The 25,197-nt window shown below is 37.1% G+C and overlaps 2 protein-coding genes across 5 annotated transcripts; one reads left to right on the forward strand and one right to left on the reverse strand.

Annotated features, from left to right (window-relative positions):
• Nucleotides 1-1,025: 1,025 nt before the first annotated feature.
• On the forward strand, nucleotides 1,026-9,475 carry LOC103988532 (WPP domain-associated protein-like). The gene is made up of 6 exons (XM_009407081.3): nucleotides 1,026-1,210; nucleotides 2,204-4,391; nucleotides 5,326-5,452; nucleotides 5,760-5,861; nucleotides 9,064-9,146; nucleotides 9,318-9,475. The coding sequence occupies exons 2-5, from the start codon at nucleotides 2,209-2,211 to the stop codon at nucleotides 9,115-9,117; spliced, it is 2,466 nt and encodes an 821-aa protein (XP_009405356.2). The 5' UTR covers nucleotides 1,026-1,210; nucleotides 2,204-2,208; the 3' UTR covers nucleotides 9,118-9,146; nucleotides 9,318-9,475.
• Nucleotides 9,476-14,572: 5,097 nt separating this feature from the next.
• LOC135584513 (SART-1 family protein DOT2-like) lies at nucleotides 14,573-24,509 on the reverse strand. 4 transcript variants are annotated; one of them, XM_065113192.1, is made up of 13 exons: nucleotides 24,372-24,509; nucleotides 22,968-24,145; nucleotides 19,354-19,492; nucleotides 19,219-19,267; nucleotides 18,937-19,050; nucleotides 18,754-18,850; nucleotides 18,615-18,681; nucleotides 18,468-18,527; nucleotides 17,596-18,208; nucleotides 17,023-17,384; nucleotides 16,448-16,668; nucleotides 15,402-15,486; nucleotides 14,573-15,124 (listed from the first exon to the last, which is right to left on the reverse strand). In XM_065113192.1, exons 2-13 carry the CDS (start codon nucleotides 24,068-24,070, stop codon nucleotides 15,044-15,046), a joined length of 2,991 nt encoding a protein of 996 aa, XP_064969264.1. In that variant the 5' UTR covers nucleotides 24,071-24,145; nucleotides 24,372-24,509; the 3' UTR covers nucleotides 14,573-15,043. The 4 variants fall into 4 exon arrangements, with proteins under 4 accessions (XP_064969264.1, XP_064969263.1, XP_064969265.1 ...); XM_065113191.1 differs by having other exon boundaries at nucleotides 24,368-24,509; XM_065113193.1 differs by having other exon boundaries at nucleotides 22,968-24,102; nucleotides 24,368-24,506.
• Between the last annotated feature and the right edge of the window lie 688 nt (nucleotides 24,510-25,197).

Below are 25,197 nucleotides of genomic sequence, written 5' to 3' on the forward strand. Positions count from 1 at the left end.
CGTTGTTTGCTGAATATTAAGTAGGGTTAATTTTTATGATTTGATCATCTCGATCGATCGGTCCAATTCTCATTGTTTCATCTCCCCCCTCCCTCTCTTACTCCTCCTCAACGACTTATATAAGTATTTTAGCGGTGAAGTGATTAAATGCTTTAATTATTTCAGCCTTCGAAACGTATTAATTGATTTTTGTTTTTATTTTACTTCGTTCGTCGTGAGTATGTTTAGTGATCATTTTGTAGTGTACAGGTTTTAAAATGTGTTGAAAGAAAAAGAAAGGGAAGAAACATTTTGATGGAGTAGCAGTGGCTCCACTAGTCAACTTTATTCTCCTCATGTGAGTCCATTGTTTCCCAACTCAAAAAGATTTCTCCACTTCCAAGCAAAGTGAGTCTTTAACTGGATCACCAAACTTCATCTTTCCATCACATGTCTTTGGGGGCATCCTTTTAGCTGCCAGCCTTCTCTCTTTGCCAACATTTCCTCTTTAATCATGAATTAATTGGTCACATCACTAAGCATTAGACTTTTTCTAAATCAAATTGATAGGATTCATATATATGGGATTTATATTAATATATTTTTCCTTTAGAAAAACTTTATTATATTTGATATTTGATACTCATATCAAATTAAAACAGGAAATTAGATGATGCTTTAATCCTATGTCGAATGCAATTAAAATCAATGTTTACAAGATACTGTCCTAATTTGACGCTGACAATAAGAGGTTTAAGACAGGAGATTGTATAGCCAAAGTGCAGAGTAGTGCCTCACCACTCACCGCCACATCACACGTAGCTAAATTATTTTCTAGAAACACCCCTTGTCAAAATTCATTTTGGCATACACATATATCCCAAGTGCATAGTGGAATTAAAGAGGTAATGAAAGCGTGAGGAGGCAACAACATGTAAGGCCGTGCGCATATATAAAGCATTTATGAGGGGCCTAAATAAAAACTTTCGAGGGTATAAGTTGAAAACGAACTAAGAATGTGCCGAAAAGAATAAATTATTCCCTAAAGTTTCACTCCTCCCGCTCTCTTTCCTCTCGCCGTCGCCGTCTCCGTCTCGTTTCTTCTACTTGGGCAAAAGGCAGGCAACCCTTTTTCTGTGTCTCCCCTCCGTTTCCCACCCCGAAACCTGATCGCCGAGGACCACCGCGGGAGTTCCTCTCCACCCGTTCTCCTCGCGCTCCGTCGCACAAGGTTTGGTTCGAATCCCTCAGTGGTTGCCCCTTCTTCTTTCTTTGTCGATCGTGTTGACTTCGGAAAAGATGTTTGGGGTCAGTGGGATGATCGAATGTTGGTGGATGTTCTTACCGCTCGGCTGGTTAATTGAATTCGTGTTGGGTTGTGATTCTTTCTTTATGTTTTCCTTTTTCATCTTTCTGAAGATGCTGGGTGAGTTGGTTGAGGATTTCGATGTCTTCTTGTCTGTTGAGTTCCCGGAGTCCCTTTTGCTGCTCCTGAAGATTTCCTTTCTACGCTTAGCGGCTTGGTAGCGCTGGAATATTGGAGTTTAGGTTGGTGATTGGGAACACTGAAATAATTGATTTCTTGTCATTTCCGTCATTGGATTTGGTGGTTTATCTTAATAGGCCTTTTTGTTCTTATTACATTTATGGTATTAACATGTCAATGAATGATCCAGGTCGTTTTTTTTTTGGGAAATTTTACCGATTTAGCCTTGCCCCTTGTCCCTAGTCTTTGGATTCTTTCTGATAGCGCTGCTGCATGATCTACTTTCTTTTGTTATTACAGGAGTTTTGAATTTAGATCTACTTAGATATCTTAAAACGTTGATAGTCGTTGCAACGTGTAGTATCCATATGATTAAATTTTGGGTTGATGTGTGCATGATTGACACTCGGGGACCTTGATAGTGGTTTTATCGTATAGCACTGGGACATCTATATTGCATTGTTATGGGCCACGTGAATTTCCCTATCTGTTAAATATGACACTTGTTTTAATGTAATTTACAGCTTAGCAAATTTGATTATTTGGTATCGAGACGATAAAAATCTTGAAATGATATGTCTGCTGTCTTTTTTTCTCATACAGAATCTTTTTGCTGAATGCAAAGATTGGGTGCATGGCTTATTGTTACATGTGTGGATTCTCTCTATGCTAACTGCATAAGTTCATATTTTCTTGTCATCGATAGGATTGTATAAACCTTTTGTTTGTCTATGGCAGTACTCATGAAGAATCAAGAGGCCTTCAAGTCGGGAAATCTGATTTCAGACAATGATTCGTTATTATCAGATTGTAACATTGACGCAGGCAATAGCGTTGACAATGATACATCCTTGCGTGAGGAGCTTCTCCTTGAGGAGATGGAGTCTTATTGGGATGACCTCAACTCCCGTCTTACTGTCTCAAGAATGGTAAGTGACTCTGTCATCAAAGGGATAGTAAATGCAATAGAACTGGAGGCATCTGAGAAAGTTGATACAAAGGAAGCAGAGATATCAGCTTTGAAAAAGAGGTTGCAGTTTTATGAGTCTGTTATGGCTGATGAGAACAGGATAGATGCGACCTCAACAAAGATGTTAGAATCCCAAAGGGAAAAATCAGGCTTGTTTTTTCACTCTTTGGATCAAGATGTGGTGAGCAATTGTGTTCAACATCTCAGTCAATTAAAGGTGGCTGCACAAGATTATCTTAAAAGGCCTAAGAAAGAAACTAGTAATCTAAGGGGTGGCCATCCTTTATTAAAAGCTAAAGTGTGTCCTGTGGATAAGGAGTTCTGCAGCATTCTTGCTCAGAAGTTGAATGTTATAGATGGATCTGCTGATGAACTGGAAGCAGTACTCATGGCAACACAGCAGGAAATTTATGATACATGCTTCTCGTCCGAGTATTTAGTAAATGAGCAATTGTGGGAACACAGGTTTCAACAAGAAGTCATTAGCATTATGGTTCAGAATCTAGTAAGGGAAGATCAAGATGATATTGAAGCAAAGATAAGTAAACAAAAGATTCTTGTAGACACATTTACCAAGAACTGGCAGAAAAACATTAATGATCTCTCCACCATGCACCAAGAGCTTCATGATATTTCTGCATCATTACAGACCTCAGAGTCAGGGTTAGCATTCTCACGTCATAGCCCTGAAGATGCTGTGAAATTGACAACTACTGACACCTCACATTTAAATCATATGACAAAGGCTGAACTGATAACCAATTATATAACTCAAATGGCCAATATGAAGAGACAACATGACTTAGCTTTGCAAGAGAAGACAGAGGAATTGTACATCCTCAAGCGTGAATTCCTTAAGGAAAAGGGATGTAATGCTCTACAATATAGAAGAGACAAGGAAGGTGAACTGTTAAGGAAGAAAATTATTGGGTTTATCTCAATGCTGGATAACATTCTCTTAGAGAATGAAAAATTGTCTGTTGTCCAAAGTCAGCAGAACATGTTACATAATCTGAGTCAGAGGATCGGTGTCCTGCTACTTGAAAACCAGCAGCTAAAATATTTGTTAGTAGAAAAGCGAATGGAAGTCATTCATGTTGCTGCACTGGTTTCAAATGTCATAAACCGATCAGCAAATTGTTCAGAAGTAGAGGAAGACCTCTTGGAGCATCATAAGGAGTTCAAGTCGGATGCAGAAGATAGGATAACAGAAACCATGATCAGAGACAAAATAGAGAAGATTCTTCTAAGAGAATTAGTTGATGAACTTGAAATTGGCATCAAATACTTAGATTTGGAGTGCAAGATGTCACAGGATATCAGTTTCACTTTGTGTAGGGAATATTTAGAAGATGTCGTTTCTAGCATTAATTCCTTTGTCGAGAAACATTACAGAGAGAAGGATTCCTTTACAACATTAGTTGTGGAAAAGGAGATGGCACTATCTTTGCTGATGGAAGAAAACGAGAAGTTGAAGCAGGAAAAAGACTTGCTATTGACATTAATTAATGAAAAAGAGAAATTATTATTTGAGACTGAGGTTAAGGCAATGAAGCAAAAGGAGTACCATGACAATGTGTGCCATGAGCTTAATATGCTGAGAGAACAGCTGGGAAATCAATCACTTCATATTTCAGATTGTAAGAAAGACAATGATTCAATGAAAGAAAAATTGGCTGAGATGTTGAAGCAAGTTCCACAATATGAAGCTGAGTTACGAAAAATAAACCAAAAATATAAAGTTGCATTGGATTCTCTGGAGAAACTAGAAAAACAAAAGAACTTTCTTCATGAACTTGTCGAAGAAAAGCAAATGAAACTAGAATTAGCTGTTGCTAGAGAAGAGGAGCATTCAAAATTTATGACAACTGTACTTAGTTCCATCAAGGAGTTATCAGAAACCATTTTGCAATCTGAATGCAGTTTGACTAACAAGCTTGGAACTCATGAATCAAGGTTATTCCTCTTAATTTAAGATTTTTATTATCAAATTCTACTTAGTGTGAACCTTTTACTAGCTGTAGGTGACATGAAATCAAGTCCTTGTAATATTTGTGCGGTGCCAACTTATGGTTTTCGCTTGGTAGCTTGCGTATCTTTTATCCATTTTTTCAATCATAGAGCAGTGCTAGGCATTCAGACAAATTTTAATCAGTTAGTTAAGTATGTTTCTGAATTAGATTTTTTAACTCTTGGCCAAGATGTGGACAGTAATGGGTATTTCCTTTTTCTGGTGGATTAGTTTATAAATGAATTTAAAGCTTCCATTATACCTTCACTTTATTCATTGCTCAATAAATTTTTTTTTTCTTGCCCATGATACAATTTTGGAAGTTAATTTAACCAAGCTATTCATTGTTTATCATGCATGTATGCTGGATCAGTGACCATAGGACACCATAAATGTTAAAAATAAACATATATTAGGAACGCCCACTGGAACCGGGCATATTGACACCTTCTTAGTTCCCAATTTAACAGGGAGAGAAAGAGACACAGGTACATGTAGCAGAACAATATTTTTAATATATTATGATACATATAGTTTAATGTTGCAAGATGTGAAATTATAGAATGTGTGTTTACAAAACGCCAGTGGAACCAGAAAAAAAACCGCAATAGTATTCTCTTGTTCATTTATTTTGTTATGAGATAGTATTCTTATATGCAGGTAGATTTTTTAAAAAAATCCTACATCAAAGTTGCACATTGTAGAATATCATGTTGAGTTTTAAGATGTGACCTAATCTTGTAGGAAGTATATTTCCCAAGCTCTTGTAGTTTAAGCTTGCTTTTAGCTATTAGCCACTTCTGAAGTTCTATCTTTTCTTTTCTTATATAACTAAATGCAATTTCATGAGCTAAAAAATTAATCCTTCTACGTTTACAGGTTAGAATTTCTTGGCCATCAATTCATTGGCCTTTTTCAACAGGCTAACTACCTTAAGAGAGAGGTTTGTTGGTATAAGCAAGGATTTGAAAGAAGATGTGCTGACCTTCAGAAGGCTGAACATGAGGTATTAACTCAGAGAATTGTCTATATACGTACTTAAAAAATTTGCTTTTCAGTTGTTCATTCATTTTAAGATGATTTATATATGTTTGTATATGATCATTTTGCATCTAAATAATAACATGTTCCTCAATATGGAATTTACTATTTTTTACTGACTTTAAGATTTCTTCTTCTACTAGTTGATACTCTGATTTGAGAAAATATCTGGTGTTCTGAATAATCTTACGGAAATCAATAGTGATAAATCTTGCATTACTGCTTGTGATAAATCTTTTGCAATCTGTTATATTGTTTTGCTTCTATCACAGGTTGATCTGTTAGGTGATGAGGTTGATGTTCTCTTACATCTTCTTGAGAAGATACACGTAGCGCTTGAACATTACTCTCCAGTTTTACAACACTATCCTGGAGTAAGAGAAGTAACCTTACTAAATGTTGCTTTCATTAGTATGATATATCTTCTTGCTTTTTCTGAACAAAGAAAGCTTCAATGCTTAATAATTGACAAATTTTGCAATTTTTTGTAGTAAATACTTTGTTCATATTAGCATAAATGGGAAATGCATCATGTAAGATGGTAGAACATATAAAGCTTGTCTATGCCATGTGGTTGATGTCTTTTGTTTTGTTACTGTATAACAGATTTAGGATTTATATATTTGCACTGCAACCATGATTATATTTTATCAGTTAGTAAAGTTTTAAATATCCTGCTCAGTAATGATATACATATCTCTTTGGAATTGTTGTAATTACCCAGATCATTGGTTTGTTCTTAGACTGCTGCTTTAAGCCTACTTTTAGTTTGGATGCACATTCTTACTATCACTGTGTTTTAGTTTTCCCTTTCTTTCTAGCTAACTTAACTGCTAATCTTACATGTCATCCCATTAAACTAGGCTGTCCGGTCAAGTGTTGCCATTATCAAACTCTACTCTGAGTTGGAACTCAAACTAAAATCTGCTGATCTTATGCGTAATTCAGTTATATGAATGATTGGAAGATATAGATCTATTGTGTGTCGAGCATCTATATATTATTAGGTTGTAGAAGTCTACTGTCACAAAAGCAATTTTCTCTTGCACCAACTTCCCTTAGGAATATGATTAAACATTTATTAACTGTATTTAATGGTGGGTATAATTTTACATGACAAACTCTCTGAAAATGAGATGATGCTTCTACAAGACGTAGCGATGAAGTGGTAAACTTTCATGTGGTCAATGTGATCACCTCAGGGTTGAAGAAGATGACGTTGAGTTTTAACAGTGCAATATACATGTGGGAGGTGACAAATCCTTCAAACTACAGAAATGATCAAGGCAAGGATTGTAGGATAGGACTGTTGTCGTGGTTGCCCTTAGGACCTAGGATAAGGACTGTCAGACTAGTAGTGACCAAAAAATAAAAGGAAAAAGTTCAATAAGAATGAAAAAATCATGTATGTCTAAAATATCAATTCTCTTTAAATTTAAAACAGTAAAATCTTCTATATATTATTTTTGAAAGACCTTTGGCCATAGGATTCCAAAAAACCTTTGCCTCCTTGAACATGAATTCTCTATTGTCTGTCACTACCCACCTCTTCAGTGGCAGACGTCACTGACTCCTAGGGTAGGTGAGATGTGCAAGGCTTAAGCATATGCCTTTAAATTATACATATTTCTTTATACCTACTTGTATATATTATAATCATTGTGGCTTCAGTGCACAGAGGCATGTGACTGAAAGCAGACAGAAGTCAGCTCTACCGCTTGTATCTCCTCTTTTTGCTCCTTTCTCATTTCTCATCTCCTAATGACTATAAGCGGTGCTGTGGTTTAGTTGGTTTCAGCAATAACTAGCAGTGAACTTGTAGCAATATCACCATGCAATAAGTAGGTATGGCCAAAGATATTATCATTATTATTATATGTTGATTTCATTATCAATGGCACAAAGATATTTTTCTGCTTGCATATCAGCCACCCTAAATGCCTAGGATGCAAAAGCATTTAAACTAAGGGTTGTAGGTTTTTTTTTTCTGAAAGAGAGAAATCTATCTATTCATTCATCGAAAAGGGTTGAAGTGGTTGATAATAATTTGGATGCTCTTGAATTAATGTATGATGTATTGTAAAAGAAAAGGATCCAATTGCTAATAATTAGTTTTTATATTCTATGCTTGTAATTATAATCAAATTTAATGCCTACTGTTGGTTTCTATTTAAACAATGTCAATGTACCTATTGACATTTAAAGTCCCTCAAGCATTATATATTTCCTAATTAGTCCCACAGGATATACCCAGAGGATGGTTGTGATGATTTATAGGACTAGAGTCGACTATTAATACTTTGCTCATGTGGTTCTAGGCCTCCAAACTATTGAGTTAGTAAGTCTACTTGAGAGGGTCATGTCACTTGATATAAGAGTGAGCTTCCTAAAACATGTGATGAATGAGCCCAAATAAGAAAGAGGCCCCATAAATGGAGCAAGAGACTCGTGGAGTTATCACTGGATGGTTTACGGGCCTCACGTATCACCTCCAAAAAATTATTTTTGGTTTATGTATCGGACCTTAGTCGTTGAAGGGGATGTCAGCAAACCTTTTGAGTGAGTGTGAATGTGACACTCTAATAGCCCCACATTGAAGTGGGATGATCATTGTGGCGGTTTATAAGGTTAGCTAGGTCCACAATTAACTTGAGCTTGATACAAGAAACCCTTCTAGAACAGTAGATCTTGTTGTCACATCTACTTATATTTCTTAGAGTACAGTGACAAGATAACCGTGTCTTCTCATAGAAATCTCTGTAGGAAATAATTCATTTATGAAGAATAGGTGCTAACTTAAGCAAAGATCTTCTGAGCCAGAAAATGTGAACCCCGAAATGCTGTGTACATGCTACTAGTGTCACTCTTAAGCATCAAATATGACATTGTTATTGTGCAGAATAATGTTTCAGTTTTTGGTTTTTTCATCTGTCTTGTTGATTTGTCTTGCTTCCTATGTCTGCCTAATGTTCGTTTTTGTTGAAAGATTCTTACTTAAAAAAATGAATCTTCTCGAAGTTTTATGTTGCTCTATTCTTCAGGAGTGACTTTGTATAAGATGGCTAAGGTGTCACATCCAAGCTGTCCCAATGAAACATCTATGACATGGCTAACCTTGGTTTTCCATTAATAGAAATGCAGAATTGCTATTCTTCTACATTCAAGCAGTCCCAGTGAAACATTCATGACATGGCTAACCTTGGTTTTCATTAATAGAAACACAGAGTAGCTATTCTTCTCCAATTTGAGAACCATTTTTTCTTTTGTACTTAAAGTGCAATTGTTGGGTGGATCAGAAGATAATGTGACCGGACCAAGATCATTGATAAGTTGGTAACATTTGATGGAATAAGTAGTTCTACCAGGAATAAGTATAACTACCTAGTTTATCTTTGTTCCTAATGGGTGCAGCCTATGTATTCAACCCAGCTTATTCTGTTTCTGGACCGTATGCAGCCTCTAACATAAAACTATTTCTCTTCTATGAAGCACACTTTTGGCATGCATGATATTCCTGAAATTTCGCATCTCTCTAATGTTAACCTTTGACTAATGAGGATATCTTTCTCCTAACAGGTTGTGGAGATTTTGAGATTGATTAAAAGAGAAATTAAAAGCAATACTATTTGATTGACTTGACAATTACCTTACTTTTGTTGGTGAGTATATGATCCTCTTGTATTGTGAATGCATATATAAGATTCTCGTTCAGGGTTTGCAGAGTCAGAATCAGGTTCCTAATTGCTCCTAGGATTTAGAATTTTTCAAAACCTTATTGCTGCATTATCTGCTGCTTCCATGGTTTTAATTGAATTTGGTTATGTTGCTAGATGCTTGCGCCATATGGACTCCGAGCCATTGGAAAAGCTGTAGAAATTTTGACTATGAGTTCTGAAGCCAGTCTACAGTGACTCTTCAGATAAGTGTTTCTGTTTTTGTGACAGCCAGACTTGTTTGTGATGCCGGAATATTCAGAAAGTCCTCCCCGCACCCCCCCCCCCCCCCCCCTACATGTATGACTGATACAAGTTAGAGAGAAAAAAACATCCACACAATAGGAAATTGAGGTTTGGTGGATGATGGAAGAACATTTGATCTTATAGACTTGAAAGCAATAAGAATCTATAACCTGCCTTTTGGTTTGACTTTCGACATCGACTGGGATGTTCTCCTTACATTTTTTCACTCCAGGGAAGAGCCACCCAATTGTTTCACTCCAGGAGATGTTCTGGTGATATAGTGATTTATTAGTACTTGATGATTAAATGAGAGGACGCAAGAAAACACGGGAGCAGCTCGATACCGAGGACCAAAGGACAATGAACATACACAGCATCAGGTTAGTTGACCTTGCTCGATACTTCTAAAAATATCCTATTAAATAGCAGCTCTAGAGGTCACTGTTGTCTTCTTACAATCAATCTGCAGTCTCTCAAGATTAGTTAAACTTCTGCAGAATATTTGTTCTATTTATTTATCTTGTGCATCAAGGGACTTGTTGAACACTAATTAGTAGAAATAGGATAAACCATTTTTGTCTTGCTGAGACATGAAGCTGAATACTAGCCGATGGGTTTCAGGTTGGCTCATCTACCACACAATTGCTGCCTTATTTATTTGCCACATAACTCACCTGCTGTAATTGGGTCTGCTCAATCAGTGATTGACTGCAACTGCTCAATTGCCAAACTCACTCATCACTAAAATGAAGCTATTTTTTTTCTTTTTTTGTGAAAAGAAAAAAAAAGTGTACCGTTAGAAAATTAATCTTTCTGTGTTAGTGTCAAATTTGATGTTGAGTTTGATCTGAGCTGATCTACTTTTGTATAAACATGATATTATCAAATTTGAGAGGATTATGTCTGATGCGAAGGTTTTCTTTTCTATGACTAGGAAAATTTTATGGTACATATTTGATGAGTTGACCGACCGAAACGAGACTGAATTGACTTTCACCACCGAATCTTCTCTTCGATTTATCAATGGATGGATAGATATCAATGAGATTGAACCTTGAACGAGTAATCGCCACAAGGCTCAAGCAACCAATGCCCTATTAAAAGTCTGTGTGCAAGAAAGAGAGAGAGAGAGAGAGAGAGAGAGTAAATGAATGGAAGGAATCCTCCCAGAGAAATAATTTGGCTTTAAGAAGTAGAGGCTATTTGTTCCATAGCATACCCATGCTTTTGTTCCTTAGATGCCATTTGTTCCATCCATTCGAAGAACCTGACACATCTCAGCACTTAAGAATCTTATCAGAGACTTTCAAGTCAAGAAGAACTCACTGCAACTAAAAAGACCGATGGTAAAAGATAACATGGAACACAGTAGCAAGTGTTGTCTTTAGAGGTCCCAACCAAATCAATCTACCAAAACTACTACTAACATTTCCTATATTTCTGGTATAATACTACTCAGACGAGGATCCTGCAGTAGCATATCATCGTGATTGAGAATTATATATATATATATATATATATATATATATATATATATATATATATATATATATATATATATATATATATATATATATATATATATATATCGAAAAATATATGAAATCATGTTATTAGAAACAAGGTTCGTCATATTGTACCGTACCAGCATTTCGACCCGAGCTTGGTACGGTATGGTATTGGTGTACCAGGCGGTACAGTGCTATACTTTTTATACTGTAGTAGTGTAACAGTATAGTACTGTAGCACTGTAGTAATGTAACAGTATAATATTATAGTACTATAGTAGTATCGGGCAATCCACGTATCGATAATCTGTCGGATCGATACACTTCAGTATGACAGACTATGGTTAGAAATTAGTTCAGATAGTACCAGTTTCTCTCTGTATGTGAGTCATCGAGCTAGTTGCACAACAATGGTTGTACCAAGCAGACATAGTATTAACATGAGTGAGTGAGTGAGTGAGTGAGAGAGAGAGAGAGAAGAGAGAGAGAGAGAGATCATGCTTGGCTCCTCGCACGCCACCCACAAGATCCAATCTCCCCATGGACATCGGTCTATGCATGTGGCATACAGGGAGCCAGGCGCAACCCTTTCCACTTTTTCTTCTCTCAAGGGAACACACCACTCTCGTCGAAGAAGTGCAGCAGCCTAAGAAGCCAACCTGTCTTCCTCCTCCAAGAAGTCACAACTTAGAGGATGTAACAAAACCCAGAAAGCTTGTCTTCAGCACCAACACTTTTGAGTAGAGAGAGAAAGAAAAGGTGATAGGATGGTGGGGGTAGCTGATTGACAATTTGTAAGAGTTGTGTTCGCTTCATACAAAATAAACAAGATCTAAAGCATGACAAAGCCTCGAGACCAGCCATTTCCAGGGATATCAACAGGTTTTGCTGCTTAAACTGGTTCTTTCTGTAACTCACGAGAGAGAGAGAGAGAGAGAGAGAGCGTGCTATCATTTCAAGCTTGCAGGGCACATATATAAAGAGATGGCAGCAGTACTTTTGCCATCTCCTGCGAAGAATATATGTATATATATAATCTATATCTCCACATCTGAAAGATTGAACCGAGTTTGTCTTGAGTACCTGGATGAACACGGATTCTCGCAGCCAGAACCAGATCATACTATTAACTGACACACTTGTCACAAAACATAAAGAAGGAAAGAGAAGGTGCTGACACACACCTTATATCAATGTGAATTTGGTGTACCTATGATTCTTGCATACCACAATCGTTTACTGTCCATGCAGTAAGGTGTAGTGGCGGGATTAATCAAGGTGTTGAAACGTTGGATTCGTAGCTCAATAGTGGCAAGGAACTCCTTTTTCTCTCTCTCTCTCTCTCTCTCTCTCTCTCTCTCTCTCTATATATATATATATATATATATATAGTTTCAAATCGGATTTTATTTGCACTAAAAGCCTTTCAAATCGTTTGGTGTGCTTACGAGAGCCAATGTAGAGTATCAATTTGAATTAAAACAAATATTAAGTAGGATTCTTTACGTGGCCCCTTGACATTCAAATCAGATCCCAAAATGGAATAGGAAAAAAGTGAGAATAGAAAGAGTTCAACCTCTATAACCGTGTCCCAGTTCGTCTTTTATATCATATTTCCTTACAATAGGTGAACATTAACGGGGTTGGAGATTATGGGTTTGTCTTTTTTTTTCACTAACTTGAATATCACTCGTTAACTATTAATTGGAGGTGAATATTTCTTTTATCATTTGTCCTCCCACGAAGGTGTATTTAATTGGAGGTGAATATTTTTTTTATCATTTGTCCTCCCTCGAAGGTGTATTTTAGAGGCTCGGGTCTTAAAGCACAGTAGCTTTATTAGCTCAACACGTTGGCCACTAGTATGTTAATTGAGCAATCATGCTTAGTCCGTCAATAGGATTGTTGAGCTCTATCAAGAGGCTCATCAGGTGATTCTTGATGTTTAGCCCAAGCAAGATACGTCGGACGATCCTTGATACTTAGTTCAAGAAGGATGCATCGAATGATCTTCAATGTCCTAACCTAAGAAAAACGTATTGAGCAACCTTCAATGCTTAGCTTGAGGAGGATGCATTAAACAATCTTCGATAGTTAACTCGGAGAGAGCACATCAAACAACCTTCAATGGTTAGTCCGAGAAGGATGTATTGAGCAATCTTTGATGCTTAGCATCATATAATCTTCGATGCTTAGCCCTAGAAGAATGTATTAGACAATCTTCAATACTTAGTTGGAGAATGATGCATCTGACAATCTTCGATGCTTGTGCCGAGCAACCTTCATTGCTTAGCATAAGAAATTAAGTAACCTTTAATGTTTATTCAAAGAAAAAACACGTCAAGCAATCTTTGATATTTAGCTGACACATCAAATACTACTTGATGTTAACCAAGAAGAGAAGAGCACATCGGACAATTTTTATTACTTAGTCTAAGAAAAGTGCATCAAGCAATATTCGATGCTTAGTGCGAGAAGAACGTCAAACAATCTTTAATACTTGGTCAACACATCTAGAAACCTTCAATGCTTACTCCAACAAAAATGCATCCAATAGCTTTTAATGCTTAGTTGAAGAAGGATGTATCAAGCAAGCAATATTTGATGTTTAGTCTAAAAAGAGTGACTCAGAAATATCTTCCAAAGGCATGAAAATATATCCCATCATTTTCTAGGCAGATTTTGTGAGACAACGAGGCCGACATATAATGATGCCCATTAGGATTAATCCACCTCCATTTTCTCATGTAGCAGTTTCCATCTTCCAAAAGTTTTCCATGTGCGCACCATGTCATGTTTTAGGAACCATCTTTTCTTTTCCTATAGGAAAATTGTTCTTCGGCTTCCGGCAATCCAATGAAAACCTTCGACAATGAGTTCCATCCAATAGCATGAAGGTGGAGTGCCCCTCCACGCCTGTCAAAGAGAGCAGTCGTTGAGACATCTGCATAGCACATAAATAAATGCCATTTGGATCCATCAAACATGGCCCCATCTTGATTAGTATACAGATTGGCAGAACAAAGGGGCACAAAACTGTAGCTAAAAATAACTTCTGATAGCTGAGAAGTCAAAAGCATGTTAGCAGCTGTAGAATTGACTTCACTATGGTGGACACTAACCAAAATATATGCTGGTGGTGAGATAAGAAGTCAATACTCGTGTAAAGGCCTCTGCCTGCCTATGGACCTGCTTTCTCTGGTGTCATAGACAAAGACATCATCACATCTTTAGCAGAGAGAAAGACAAACCTTTGTGCATTGGGGGTGGAAAGTTGGTCATTTAGCACCATCGGAAAGCACATAACAGATAACCAAAATAGTATTCACAAGAAATTGGTGTCTTGAAGCAAAACATTGGACTTCAACATATCATTATTGCTACCTGAGAAAAATTGACACAAATGTGATAAAAATTCCATGCATGATACAACGGACGAGTAGATTATTAACGTGAACCAACCCTCCTACAATCATCATCAAGGGAGCTCAACTTGGGCGCAGGCATCAAACCGTACGTCCATATTCCGGCACTACCACTCAGCTCAGCACACAATCAAAAAGCCAAAGAAAAAAAAAACACACACACACAGAGAGTAACCACAAGTGAAAAATGATCTGCCAAAAGGATGACCGACTTCATCGTGAATTGCATCACTAGCAACTTCCAATTTTACTAGGAAAAAACAGATTCTAAATGCAAATTTGGGGAACAGAATTCTCCTCCACCATTGCTTAGAAACGAAAAAGGTAAAATGTACATTCTCATACATCATTTTTTTAGGTAAAAGGTCCCCTTCCATATATATAAATGCACTCCAAGATGGATGTAGAAACATGTAGAAGTGAGACGTGCACAATGCGCTTTACTGGGGGAATCTAATCCTGACCCAAGAGAAAACCCTCTCGAGCATCAGTCATCCAACTACTTGAATAGAAGTTCTTCGTACATCAGTTGGGATGAAACTTTTGAGCGAGCATTGGCAATGTGGCCTTATTAACAGGCCAGTGTAATAAAAGATGTTGCATGAAACTCCTTCAAAATTTCAGTTATCGACAACTTGAGAAGTGTGGGCTCACCCCAGAAGCTTCAACTCTTAGGTTTTTTTGGCAGAGGTGGACCCATGCTGCCTGTTTCAGGTTTCCGTTTAATTCCCAGAAAATGTTCAACCTGCACATAATTCAACATTAGACTTCTCCCCTGGACCTTTAAATTAGACCCAGAAATCTAAGGGCATCACATATGCTGCAGAAGTCAACCTAAGGCAGTGAGCATCAATCCGAATTTCAGAAAATAAAAAAAAGCAAGCAAATGAAGTTGAAAAAAAAAATTCTTGCAAAGTATACTGTTCGGCTAGGAAAGCTATTTAAATCAAATTCATTGAAACTGTACAAAAATACGCTTAAATGACAATGGCTAATGCTAAATGCCATTTTTTGGAAAATACCTTTTTGTCCCCAAGCATGGGTGTCAGGCTCCCCAAATGATCTTTCTCAACAGTAGCGAAACCACTTCTGGGATCACTAGTTTGCCTACATTTCCAGAAAAAAAAAGACATGACATCAGTGACAAGCAATGATCTTAGAAATAATTTTCTGAAAGAAGAAGATAACACCACAATCAAATTTTGACAGTTGTCTAAGCAAGGAAGTTGTTTTCAGGACTCGAACAATGGTCATCAAGATCGAAAAAGACCAACCTTATCATAACACCATGACCCAACCTCTTGTCCTGATATAATAAGCTTTTATTTCTATTGTCCATGCCACAGGGATTCTTAAAATAAAATAGCACAATTATAAATCATCTTCAAACATCAAAATGGAAAACTGCTGCTTCTCACACCACAAAAGCTTGATAAAAAACATATCGCAAAACAAAAACTAAATGAGCTAATGATAATTAAAGAATCAACCTCTCAGATATAGAGAAACATTAGTTAAATCACAAAACGAAAAAACTGCAGTCTGAACCATACTAATAAATTAGAAATTTATAAAATATGGTTGAAGCAATTTTCACCATTTATCTAAAAGTACATGTCAATCCCACATTATCGTAGTTAGACACAAAATTGTCGATATTTTGTCATGAAATTGAGCAAAAAAAAAAGAACCATAATCCATTAGGAAAAGTGAAAATAGATTTATCACTTCTATGTGATTGAACTTTCAAAAATCTTATCCAGATAGACAGGATTTGGTCATCATATGTCGCAATAAGATGGAGAAAACTCAAGATTCAACACACAGAGCAACCAAAAAAAATTTCTAGTGTTGATCTATTAATAAAAGAATAGGTTTTAAAACATAGTTGACATTGTTGTAGAGTCAGGGCAGTGAACATTGATAGTAATGTAGAATATTACACAAACTAAAGCAGTATACAACAGTCGACAGTAGTGCCAAGAGCATCTAAAAAATTTTGCAAAAACAGGTAGAAATTGTGGAAAGAAGGAAAAAGGTAGCAATAAGAGAAGACTGACAAGCATACCCTGGTTTAACATGCCCACTTAGCACCAGATAAGGCGTCTTAAGTTGAGCTTGAGCTTCCCTCATTTTTTCCACTGCTAGCAATGGGGTGTCAGAAGCTTTCATTTGCTTTGTCTTCAAATCCTCCTGATATTGCTTCATCCGCTTCTCCTGCTTCATTTTTCCTGGTCCTTTACCATGAAATTTATGTGACAGCATCCGAAATGCCTCCTTGGGTGTCATCTGCATAAAAATAGAAACAAACATACCTTTACTATCAAGTCATTAGAAAATGGATGTTGACAAAACTGGACATGAAAGGATTTAACAGATACCCATACGAACACTATACTGAAACATAACTGATATAAACAAAAGATTCTACTTGATACATTTGAAATAACTCTTCGCTAGTAACCTTCTACAACAGTGAGATGAATGACATATAAGCACATCAGAAACTAAGAAACTTCTTGCTATTTGCTTACATGTAACTAGCTGCTTATGATAGATGTTAATTTATAACAGAGAAATTAGAGACTCATAAGGATGATTAAAAAGCAAATAACTCTAGAAGTTGTGTAAGGATACACTTACAATGCGACCAAACTCATCAGTCCTCTCAATTCGTATTTCTTTTGTCCCTCCATCATCATAAAGACCAACAAGTTTGCTTTTCTTTTTGTCCATAGTTCTGCCACCCCAATCTACTGTCTCCTTAAGTGCACCACGTTCCTTAAGTAACTTAAGTGCACCTGATAATCCTTTTCCTACAGCAACCTCGTGGATGATCTCATCTGGAGAAACATCATCCTTTTTCTCACTGATGGGATCTTCAGATTTACTGGTTTCTTCCACCTCTGTCCATCCAGTGACATCAACTTTTATTTCTGGTTCAAGGGATTTAGGAGAATCCTCTTCATCCATAAAAACATCTTCTGATTCAGGTTTTTGGGCACCTAAAATATGTAAAACAACATGTGAAAAACAATTAAAAGAGAACATAGATAAACAGGAACAAAAAGATCAGTGGGGATTCAAGATACAGTCATAACTTTGTGGTTTACATTTTAGCAAAAGTGCAAATTCCTTCAACATGTTTACTTCTCCTACAAGTTGCCTTTTTAAGCTGATAAAAACCAAAAGATAAATTAGGATAGCTAATACCACCTTCATTAAGTTGAAGACCTAGTACAAACTCCTCAACTTCTGTAATGACAACTTTTTCTTCTTGTAGCTCTCCTGTAGACTGGCTCTGAGAATTTTCTTGTTCTTTAATAGATGTGGCTAAAAGGGCAACTGCCTGAGGACCAGTAGCACCTGCTTCATCATGTTTTCTATGAGCAAGTTTTCTTGCCTGCTCAAGGGACATCTGTAGATCTTCATAATCTTCACCGAAAACGATATCATCGTCCTCAAAAGATTTCAATCTTAAAGTTTGCTCCTGAAGCATAACTTTAGATGCTTCTTCTGCTTTTTCATATGCTGTTTGGTATGCTTTGCTTCTCCTTTCAGCCTCAATTTTCTCCTTTTCTTCTCTTTCAATCTGCCTTCTCATGTCATTCCTGGAACCAAGATCACTAGCTCCTAATCCAGCAGATCTGGCCTCTGCTTCCATGGCATCCAGATCCAACTTTTCTTTCTTTCTCAAAGATTTCTTTTTCTTTGGCTTCTTGAACCGAAGCATTTCCTCAGCAGTGTAATAATCTGATGAGTTTTTTGCTGAAGAAGTCAGATCTTCATAACTTTTTGGTACAAAACTACCCTCAATCCTTCTGCGCAGCTGAAAATATTAAATAGTTAATCACAAGAATGAAGCTTGTCATATAGGATAACCCACTAGAAAAATATAGCAGAATGGCAAGTGAGTCCATGTATTTTACACAAGACTAACTGTCTACGTAAACCTAAGGCTGGGTAAATACATGCCATACTAATAAAAGTTCGAAGAAAATTTTTGGAGAAAAGCAAGGGTGAAAAAGAAACTTCTGCTAAATTAACAATCTTAAAGGTAGCAACAAGATTAGGCAGAAGTTGCACACCTCTTCAAGTTTCTTCTCTGCTTCACCAGTAAAATGCCCACTTTCATCCAATGCTACTCCCTGAAAATAAAGGAAGGAAAACAATAATAACATAATAATCAATGAAACAGACCAACATATGGCATACATCAACTCTACAACAGATACCTCATCTTCAACAGGATCATCATATTGCGGAAGAATTGTCTTCTGAGATCCCGTTTCATCATTAAACCTACAAACACAAAGAACAAGATGAGAATCAGAGACTTGTGTTCCAAAATAAAAAGTGTTCCAAGAGATTTACTTATCGTCATATAATCCAGTTCTCTTTTTAGCGGCCTTGTAGGCCTCATCTCTCTGTTTCTGCTCCCCAATCTCCACATTTTCAAGCATATCAATCTCTATAGAATAAAAGGCTTAATTAGCTCCGAGTACAAGGTAAGAAAAAATAAAAAAGAGTTATGCCTGCCAACAAGTAATCATTTACCCTCATTGATATCACCATCCTTAAGAATATCTTGATCTTTGAGGGTCAGAACAACTGCCCCACCCTCAATTACTTTATCAAGTCCATGAAGAATTTTAACTCCTGCTAGATCCTCTATTTACACACAATAATTCAGTCAGTAAAAAAGCAATTCTGAACAAAAATTCGATCTGGTTAATTATTGTACTGTCATCTAGTTTATTAGAAAAAGATAGCTTGAATACAAAAGCAGCTAATGCTGTCAACTAAACAGCAAAATCTTGTCAGAGGTAGAAACAGTACTCTGTGTGTGTCCAACTGTTTCATCGTCACCATCTGCTAGCATATTATCCTGAGAGAGAGAGCAGTAAAGCAAAAATTTTATCACAAGTTTCCAAAAGGAGCATTGTGAGAATACTTGAGTATATAGATTTTAACCTGCTCCTCAAAAGCTTTTGAAAGACGCAAAGCTTCCTTTTCAGCATTTTTTCTCTCCTCAAGCCTCCTACTCTTATTAACCCATGATGATATCTCAAAAGCACCATCAGATTTTTTCTTCATTCTTTCTTCTTTTGTCCTGAATGGACAATACCGATATCAGAATATGTATATAAAATTTCAGAGGATAGTTCAGATCAAACAAGCATAAATATTGAACACAAACGGTTAGCAAGAAAAAGTTGTATTGCTTAGAAGTATGTAGGGCTGACAAAAATGAAATAATCAGAAATATAACTAAAAAGGCATATTTAAGAAATTATGACAATATCTAATCCCCAATAATATAGATATTGATTTTAACAACTAATTTTATAAAAAAAAATAAACTCAATGTTCACTTAGCCTAATCAATCTGTGATACAGGAATAATAGCTTGCCCAATTTTTGGATCAAGACACCAATGAGGAAGAGAGATATGTTAAATATGTTGGACTTGTATGCATAGCAGCATACCAACTGAATTCTCAGATGCTGAAACCAAGGAGTGCTGTATCATGTACCAGACCAGTACCAGTCAGTACCAGTGTACAGACACATGGTGCACCAGTACACACCAATGTTTCGCAGACGAATAAGGGAAGGAGAAAAGGACGGCATAGTGGAGAAGCAGGAAGAAAAAGGAAGATGAAGGAAGAAGATAAGGCTGTGGAGGAAGAGGAAGAAAGGAAGAAAGCGAGGCAGTAGAAGAAGAGGAGAAAGAAAAAGAAGAAGATAAAGCGGTGAAAGGGAAGAAAAGAAGAAGAGGAGTAGGAGAAGAAATGGGAGTGAACCATATCAGTCGATGACCTCGAATGATAGTCTTGACAGCAACGGCTTCTCGAGAAGAAGCCTCGCATTCACGAGCCCTCATTACTATTTTAGGTTTTTGTTTTCATTTTAATACCGGATTGAATGACCCCAGTGTTGTTTTAGGTTTCTTTTATATTTTTCACTTCAGATAAAACAAGCATAAATATTGAACATATAAAGGTAAGCAAAACAAATTGTATCATCTACCAGTATCTAGGGCTGACGAGAATGAAATAATTAGAAATTTGACATAAAAGATATATTTAAGAAATTATGATAATGTCTAATCACCAATATAATAGATATTGATTTAAAAAAACTAATTTTATAAACAAAAAACAAACTCAATGTTCATATAGTCCTAATTAATCTGTGACACAGGAATAATAGCTTGCCCAATTTTTGGATCAAGACACCGATGAGGACGAGCTATATATTAAACATGTTGGACCTGTATGCATGTCACCATACCTGAATTCTTAGATGCTGAAACCCAATAAAGAATTAAACAAGGCAAGAAACAAGAAGCTCGCAAGTCAGTCAAGCAGTTAGTGCTTGAATAATGCTACAAGTTTCTCCCCTTCATCTGCCTCAAATCCCGATGCTTGATTTATGCATCAAAATATGATTCGTTGAGTTCAGTCTTATGTTCCTTTCTTATCTCAGTATGTCATACCTCAGACATCACAAACCTCCCCCCATCCTAAGGGCCATGGGATGGTAGCAAGGAGTAACTGAAAGCAGCCGTAAGCTGAGACTGTTGTTTATTTCCCTGGTCAACAAAATATATCCTCCCTTGCTTGCTCGATGTCTGAGGGAAGGCACGCCCACAAGGAGTGACTTTCTGAGTCGGTGTTCCATCCCTTTAGTATGTAACTCCTTTCCTAAATGTTCCATAGTAGGGACTCTTTGGACTTCATTGTCTACAGATCATAGTTCACTCACGTCCTAGATCCTACTCTTGAGTTTTATTCATATCATACAGCCCGGACTTTCCGCATGAGCTAGGAGGGCATGGCTAAAATCTTGATCTTTATCTTTTTCCGGTAGATAGAGTTGATCTTAGGCTTTCACATATGAGCTAGGGCGATGTAGATTTCCTCGACCAAAGACTTGACTGAGGGAAATGGAATAAGCTACCCTGTAGTAGATAGATCGATTGAATGCTTTTGGTCAAGTTTTCAGTCTGGAGATAGAGTGATGCCTGGCATAAGTAATCTATTGGAGCAAAGGCAAGTCCGTCCCCTACATGACCTTCTTTCTCCTGTTGTATGAATGTCTCTTGTCCTCCCCAAATCCCTTCTTTTGATCTGATACAATAATTGACCCCTGAAATTGATAGGTCTAAAACCTCATGAAATTTATAATAGTAATTCCTTGCCCTATAAACTAACATAAATCTTCTCCCACATCTAATGTAGGACTACATAGGGGTGTCACATTTTCCTCACTTGCAGCTTGACCTCATCAAGGCTCATAGTTAATCCAGAATCAAACACAGATATGATGCATGTAAGGCCTAGTCCAGTGGTGACTCCATACCATGGTATGCCTCCGAACCCATCTATAGAGGATTTTGTCTACTATGTCTCTTCCAATACTAGGTTTGTTTTAATATCATTTATTACAATGTAATTCGATAAAACAACTGAGCTATTAACTTATAGGTATAAAACTACATTCCATAATACTTAAGTTCAAGTTAGCAGTAGACCCAACTAATCCTACAAATCCAACTTAAACCCGTTCACATCTAATGTACAACTAGGGTGAGGTGTCATATCGGAACCTCAAATCCAAACCTGGATAAATAGGTGATTCCTCCTTCCATTGTGGTGCTCAGCCAAGCAAGCCAAGTCAGCCCCTGTATCTAATATCTGTGACATGATGACCAAAATTGACATCATTAAAGGGGAGTTACCAGTTTGATCCCTCCAAAATTTTGCCTGATTATTAAGCAAGTATACATATGGATGTATACATACATATGAAGATACATATGTCATTTCCCATTATTAAGCAAGTATACATGTGAATGGGCACATATAGATGAATATACGCATGCCAAAAGTTTAACAAGCATGATACCATTATATGTACATCACACGTCTATAAAAAGACATACATATTAACCAACAAATCTTTGCAAAACCAAATGAATAGAAATGAGGCTTTAAAAACTAAAAGAGAGTTTGTTAGAATCACATATGAACAAAACTTGCAATAACAAGTTAACTATCCTTAATGAAGCTCGATGATGGGAAAGAATCAAGGTAACTACCAAAAAGGGCTTCCTTTTCAAAGAATTAGTAGTTGTGTAGATATATCATAGACATGTACTATCTATAGACGGAATGACATCGTTAAAAAATACTAAAGCAAGACAAAGCCTTATATCATGATTCTTGTTTTACAAATTTTTTAACCCAGAAACGACTAATAAACCGCATAATAAGACTAGGAGGACGTGTAGATAGTTTGAACATGAAACGTCATTTGTTTCATCAAAAAATATAAAAGAGCACAAAAAATGTTATAGTTACCTATACTCGTATGAACAAGCTCATCCAAAATAGAAGAAAAGGTTAAAACATGTACAATTATGGTTGTCTGTGCAAGACCATCTCAGAATTTGCAAACATACTCCTAATTATAAGAGCACTTCAAAATAAAAGAGTATACATCCAGGAAATTTAACAGTGAAATAACAGTCAAAGAAATCAAGAACAACATAGCCAAAATGAATGAACAGAATTCCTTACCTTGCTAACCGCTCCTCAAGCTCTGAGGCCAATAGAGAGTCAGTATGTTTTTCACTCTGCTGATTCTTCAAAGTAGATTTTTCATGACTGTCACTGCCATCTCGTGCTTCTTCTTCCCTTGAATCAAGTCTACCATCCTCGAAATCAGATAGTGTTCTCTCATCCTTTTCGCTTTCTTTAGCTCCAGCTGGCCCCTTCTCTCTGTCCCTTGTTCTTGATCTATCTCGATCAGCTTCCAAGCTTCTATCAATTTCCTTCTGCCTAAAATTCTCCTTAGTCTTCTCCCGTTCCTTATCCCTCACTCTATCCTTTTCTTTCTCCTTCTCTTTTTCTCGATCTTTAGTTTTCTCCCTTTCCCTCTCCCTGTCCTTCACCATGTCGCGGTCCTTCTCTCTTTCCCTATTCTTGTCAGTTCCCTTCTCATGATCTTTCTCCTTTCTTCTTTCTCTTTCTGATTCTCTCTGCACATCTTTCTCATGATCCCTCTCACGGATCTTACTCCTGTCACGATCCCGCTCCTTTCCCCGATCATGTTTTCGGGCCAAATCCCTATCCTTCTCAATCTCACTATCCTTGCCTCGTTCTTTCACTCTACTTATTCCATGATCACTACTTCTGTCATACTCCTGATCATTACTTCGCTCCCTCACCCTATCGTGCTCCCTTCCTCTATCCTTATCCCTGTACTTATCTCGGTCATGTTCCTCCTGACGAAGCCTATCCCTGCTCCTCTCTTTGTCCCGATCTCGGTCCTTGACATGCTCTCTGTCTTTCCCATGCTCCAGTCCTTCTTCTTTCCTTCTGTCCTTGCCACTCTCTGATCTATTCCGATTATCCTTCAAGTCATACCTATCAAAATCTCTCTCTGCGTGCTCCTCATTCTCTTTGTCTTTGGACCTTTCTCTCCCCCTAGACCCATGATCCTTGTCTTCTCGCTTTCCCTTACTTCTGTCCTTGCTTCTGTGCTTTCCTGACTCTCTGGACGTCTCCTTTGCAACATCGTCGATTACCATATCATCACCCAATTCATCTGCATCATCTCTGGATGTTGCTCCAGCGTCCTCATCCCGCTCCACTCCTATCTCGCCCACCTCCAAATCCATCCTTAAGCACTTGACACCTAAAAATAAGAACCCTGTCCGAGAATGCGAAATCGCACCAAAGATTAAATCCTGATGCTGCAAAATGAAACAGGAAGCGGCGTAATTATTATAACTGATCAAAACAGGCCAAACAAACTCATCTAAACCCCCAAAAAGATCCAGATTAAACACAAAATATCGAAAAATGAGTAATACGGAACGCATCAATAGGCGATGAAACAAAATCCTTCGGAAGTCGGGATATGACAAAAACCTAGCAAGGAGACAGGTGAGAGGTTGGAGAATCGCAAAGCTTACCTACCGAATCGGAGAACAAGATCGACCGACGAGAGAGTCGACGAGGCGACAGAGAGGGGAACAACAAAACCCTAAGATGGAACCCACGGAAGCGACGGGAAGAGAGGGCGATCGATCGAAAGCCAGATAAAGAGAAGCTGGAATCGAATCCACAAGCCGGTGGAAACCAGGCTCACGGATCCGAGTCTAAAATACCCGAACCCGATTCGAATTCGGCCCACGACTAAATCCGGCGGCTCCTGTCCAATACAGTACGAAGGAACGAAATCCAACCGTCCATATGCGACGAACGCGGACCTTCAAGGCTCCAATCAGGCCTTCGCACTAATCTCAAAGCGTGACCGGCGAGGTGCTATAAAGGATTGCTGCTGTAGCATTCCAATTCCACCGACTAATAATAATGGTAAATGGTAATAATAATACATATGTGCTGCCTAAATCACCCTAATTATATGTTTCTGGTTATTTGTCTGTTAAATTTTGGGTGTCTAAGCATAAAAAAGCTACATAATGGTATAAATAAATTTTAGTTAATCATTTTTTAAATAATCTTTTTTTTTAATAATCATTTTATAAAAATAAAATAAAGTTGTTTAATGTTTTATGGCTTTTAATAAATTTCAAATGTATCATATAGATATGGAAGGTAGCAAAATATAATACATATTGTAAAGAAGGACTTCATAGGCTTAGTGATGGACATAAATCAAACATCATGTATAAAAATGCCCAAAAAATGATAGTTAGAGGAATACTATTCATATTGTAAGAGTGGACTAATAATGAAAGCAATAGTAAATTGGGTACTGTCATTTGTTTCAGCTCACAAT

Source organism: Musa acuminata, chromosome BXJ2-6 (assembly GCF_036884655.1).
Source record: "Musa acuminata AAA Group cultivar baxijiao chromosome BXJ2-6, Cavendish_Baxijiao_AAA, whole genome shotgun sequence".
NCBI classification, from domain to species: domain Eukaryota; kingdom Viridiplantae; phylum Streptophyta; class Magnoliopsida; order Zingiberales; family Musaceae; genus Musa; species Musa acuminata.

Bases quoted from the DNA above. Each gene is read 5' to 3' on its own strand.
- LOC103988532 (XM_009407081.3), top strand. From the start codon at position 2,209: ATGAAGAATCAAGAGGCCTTCAAGTCGGGAAATCTGATTTCAGACAAT. The intron at 4,392-5,325 runs GTTATTCCTCTT...CTACGTTTACAG, and splicing joins CTTGGAACTCATGAATCAAG to GTTAGAATTTCTTGGCCATC. The intron at 5,862-9,063 runs GTAAGAGAAGTA...TTCTCCTAACAG, and splicing joins TTTTACAACACTATCCTGGA to GTTGTGGAGATTTTGAGATT.
- LOC135584513 (XM_065113192.1), bottom strand. From the start codon at position 24,070: ATGGATTTGGAGGTGGGCGAGATAGGAGTGGAGCGGGATGAGGACGCT. The intron at 19,268-19,353 runs GTTAAAATCTAT...TCTCTCTCTCAG, and splicing joins CAAAAGCTTTTGAGGAGCAG to GATAATATGCTAGCAGATGG. The intron at 18,851-18,936 runs GTAAATGATTAC...TTTATTCTATAG, and splicing joins GGATGGTGATATCAATGAGG to AGATTGATATGCTTGAAAAT.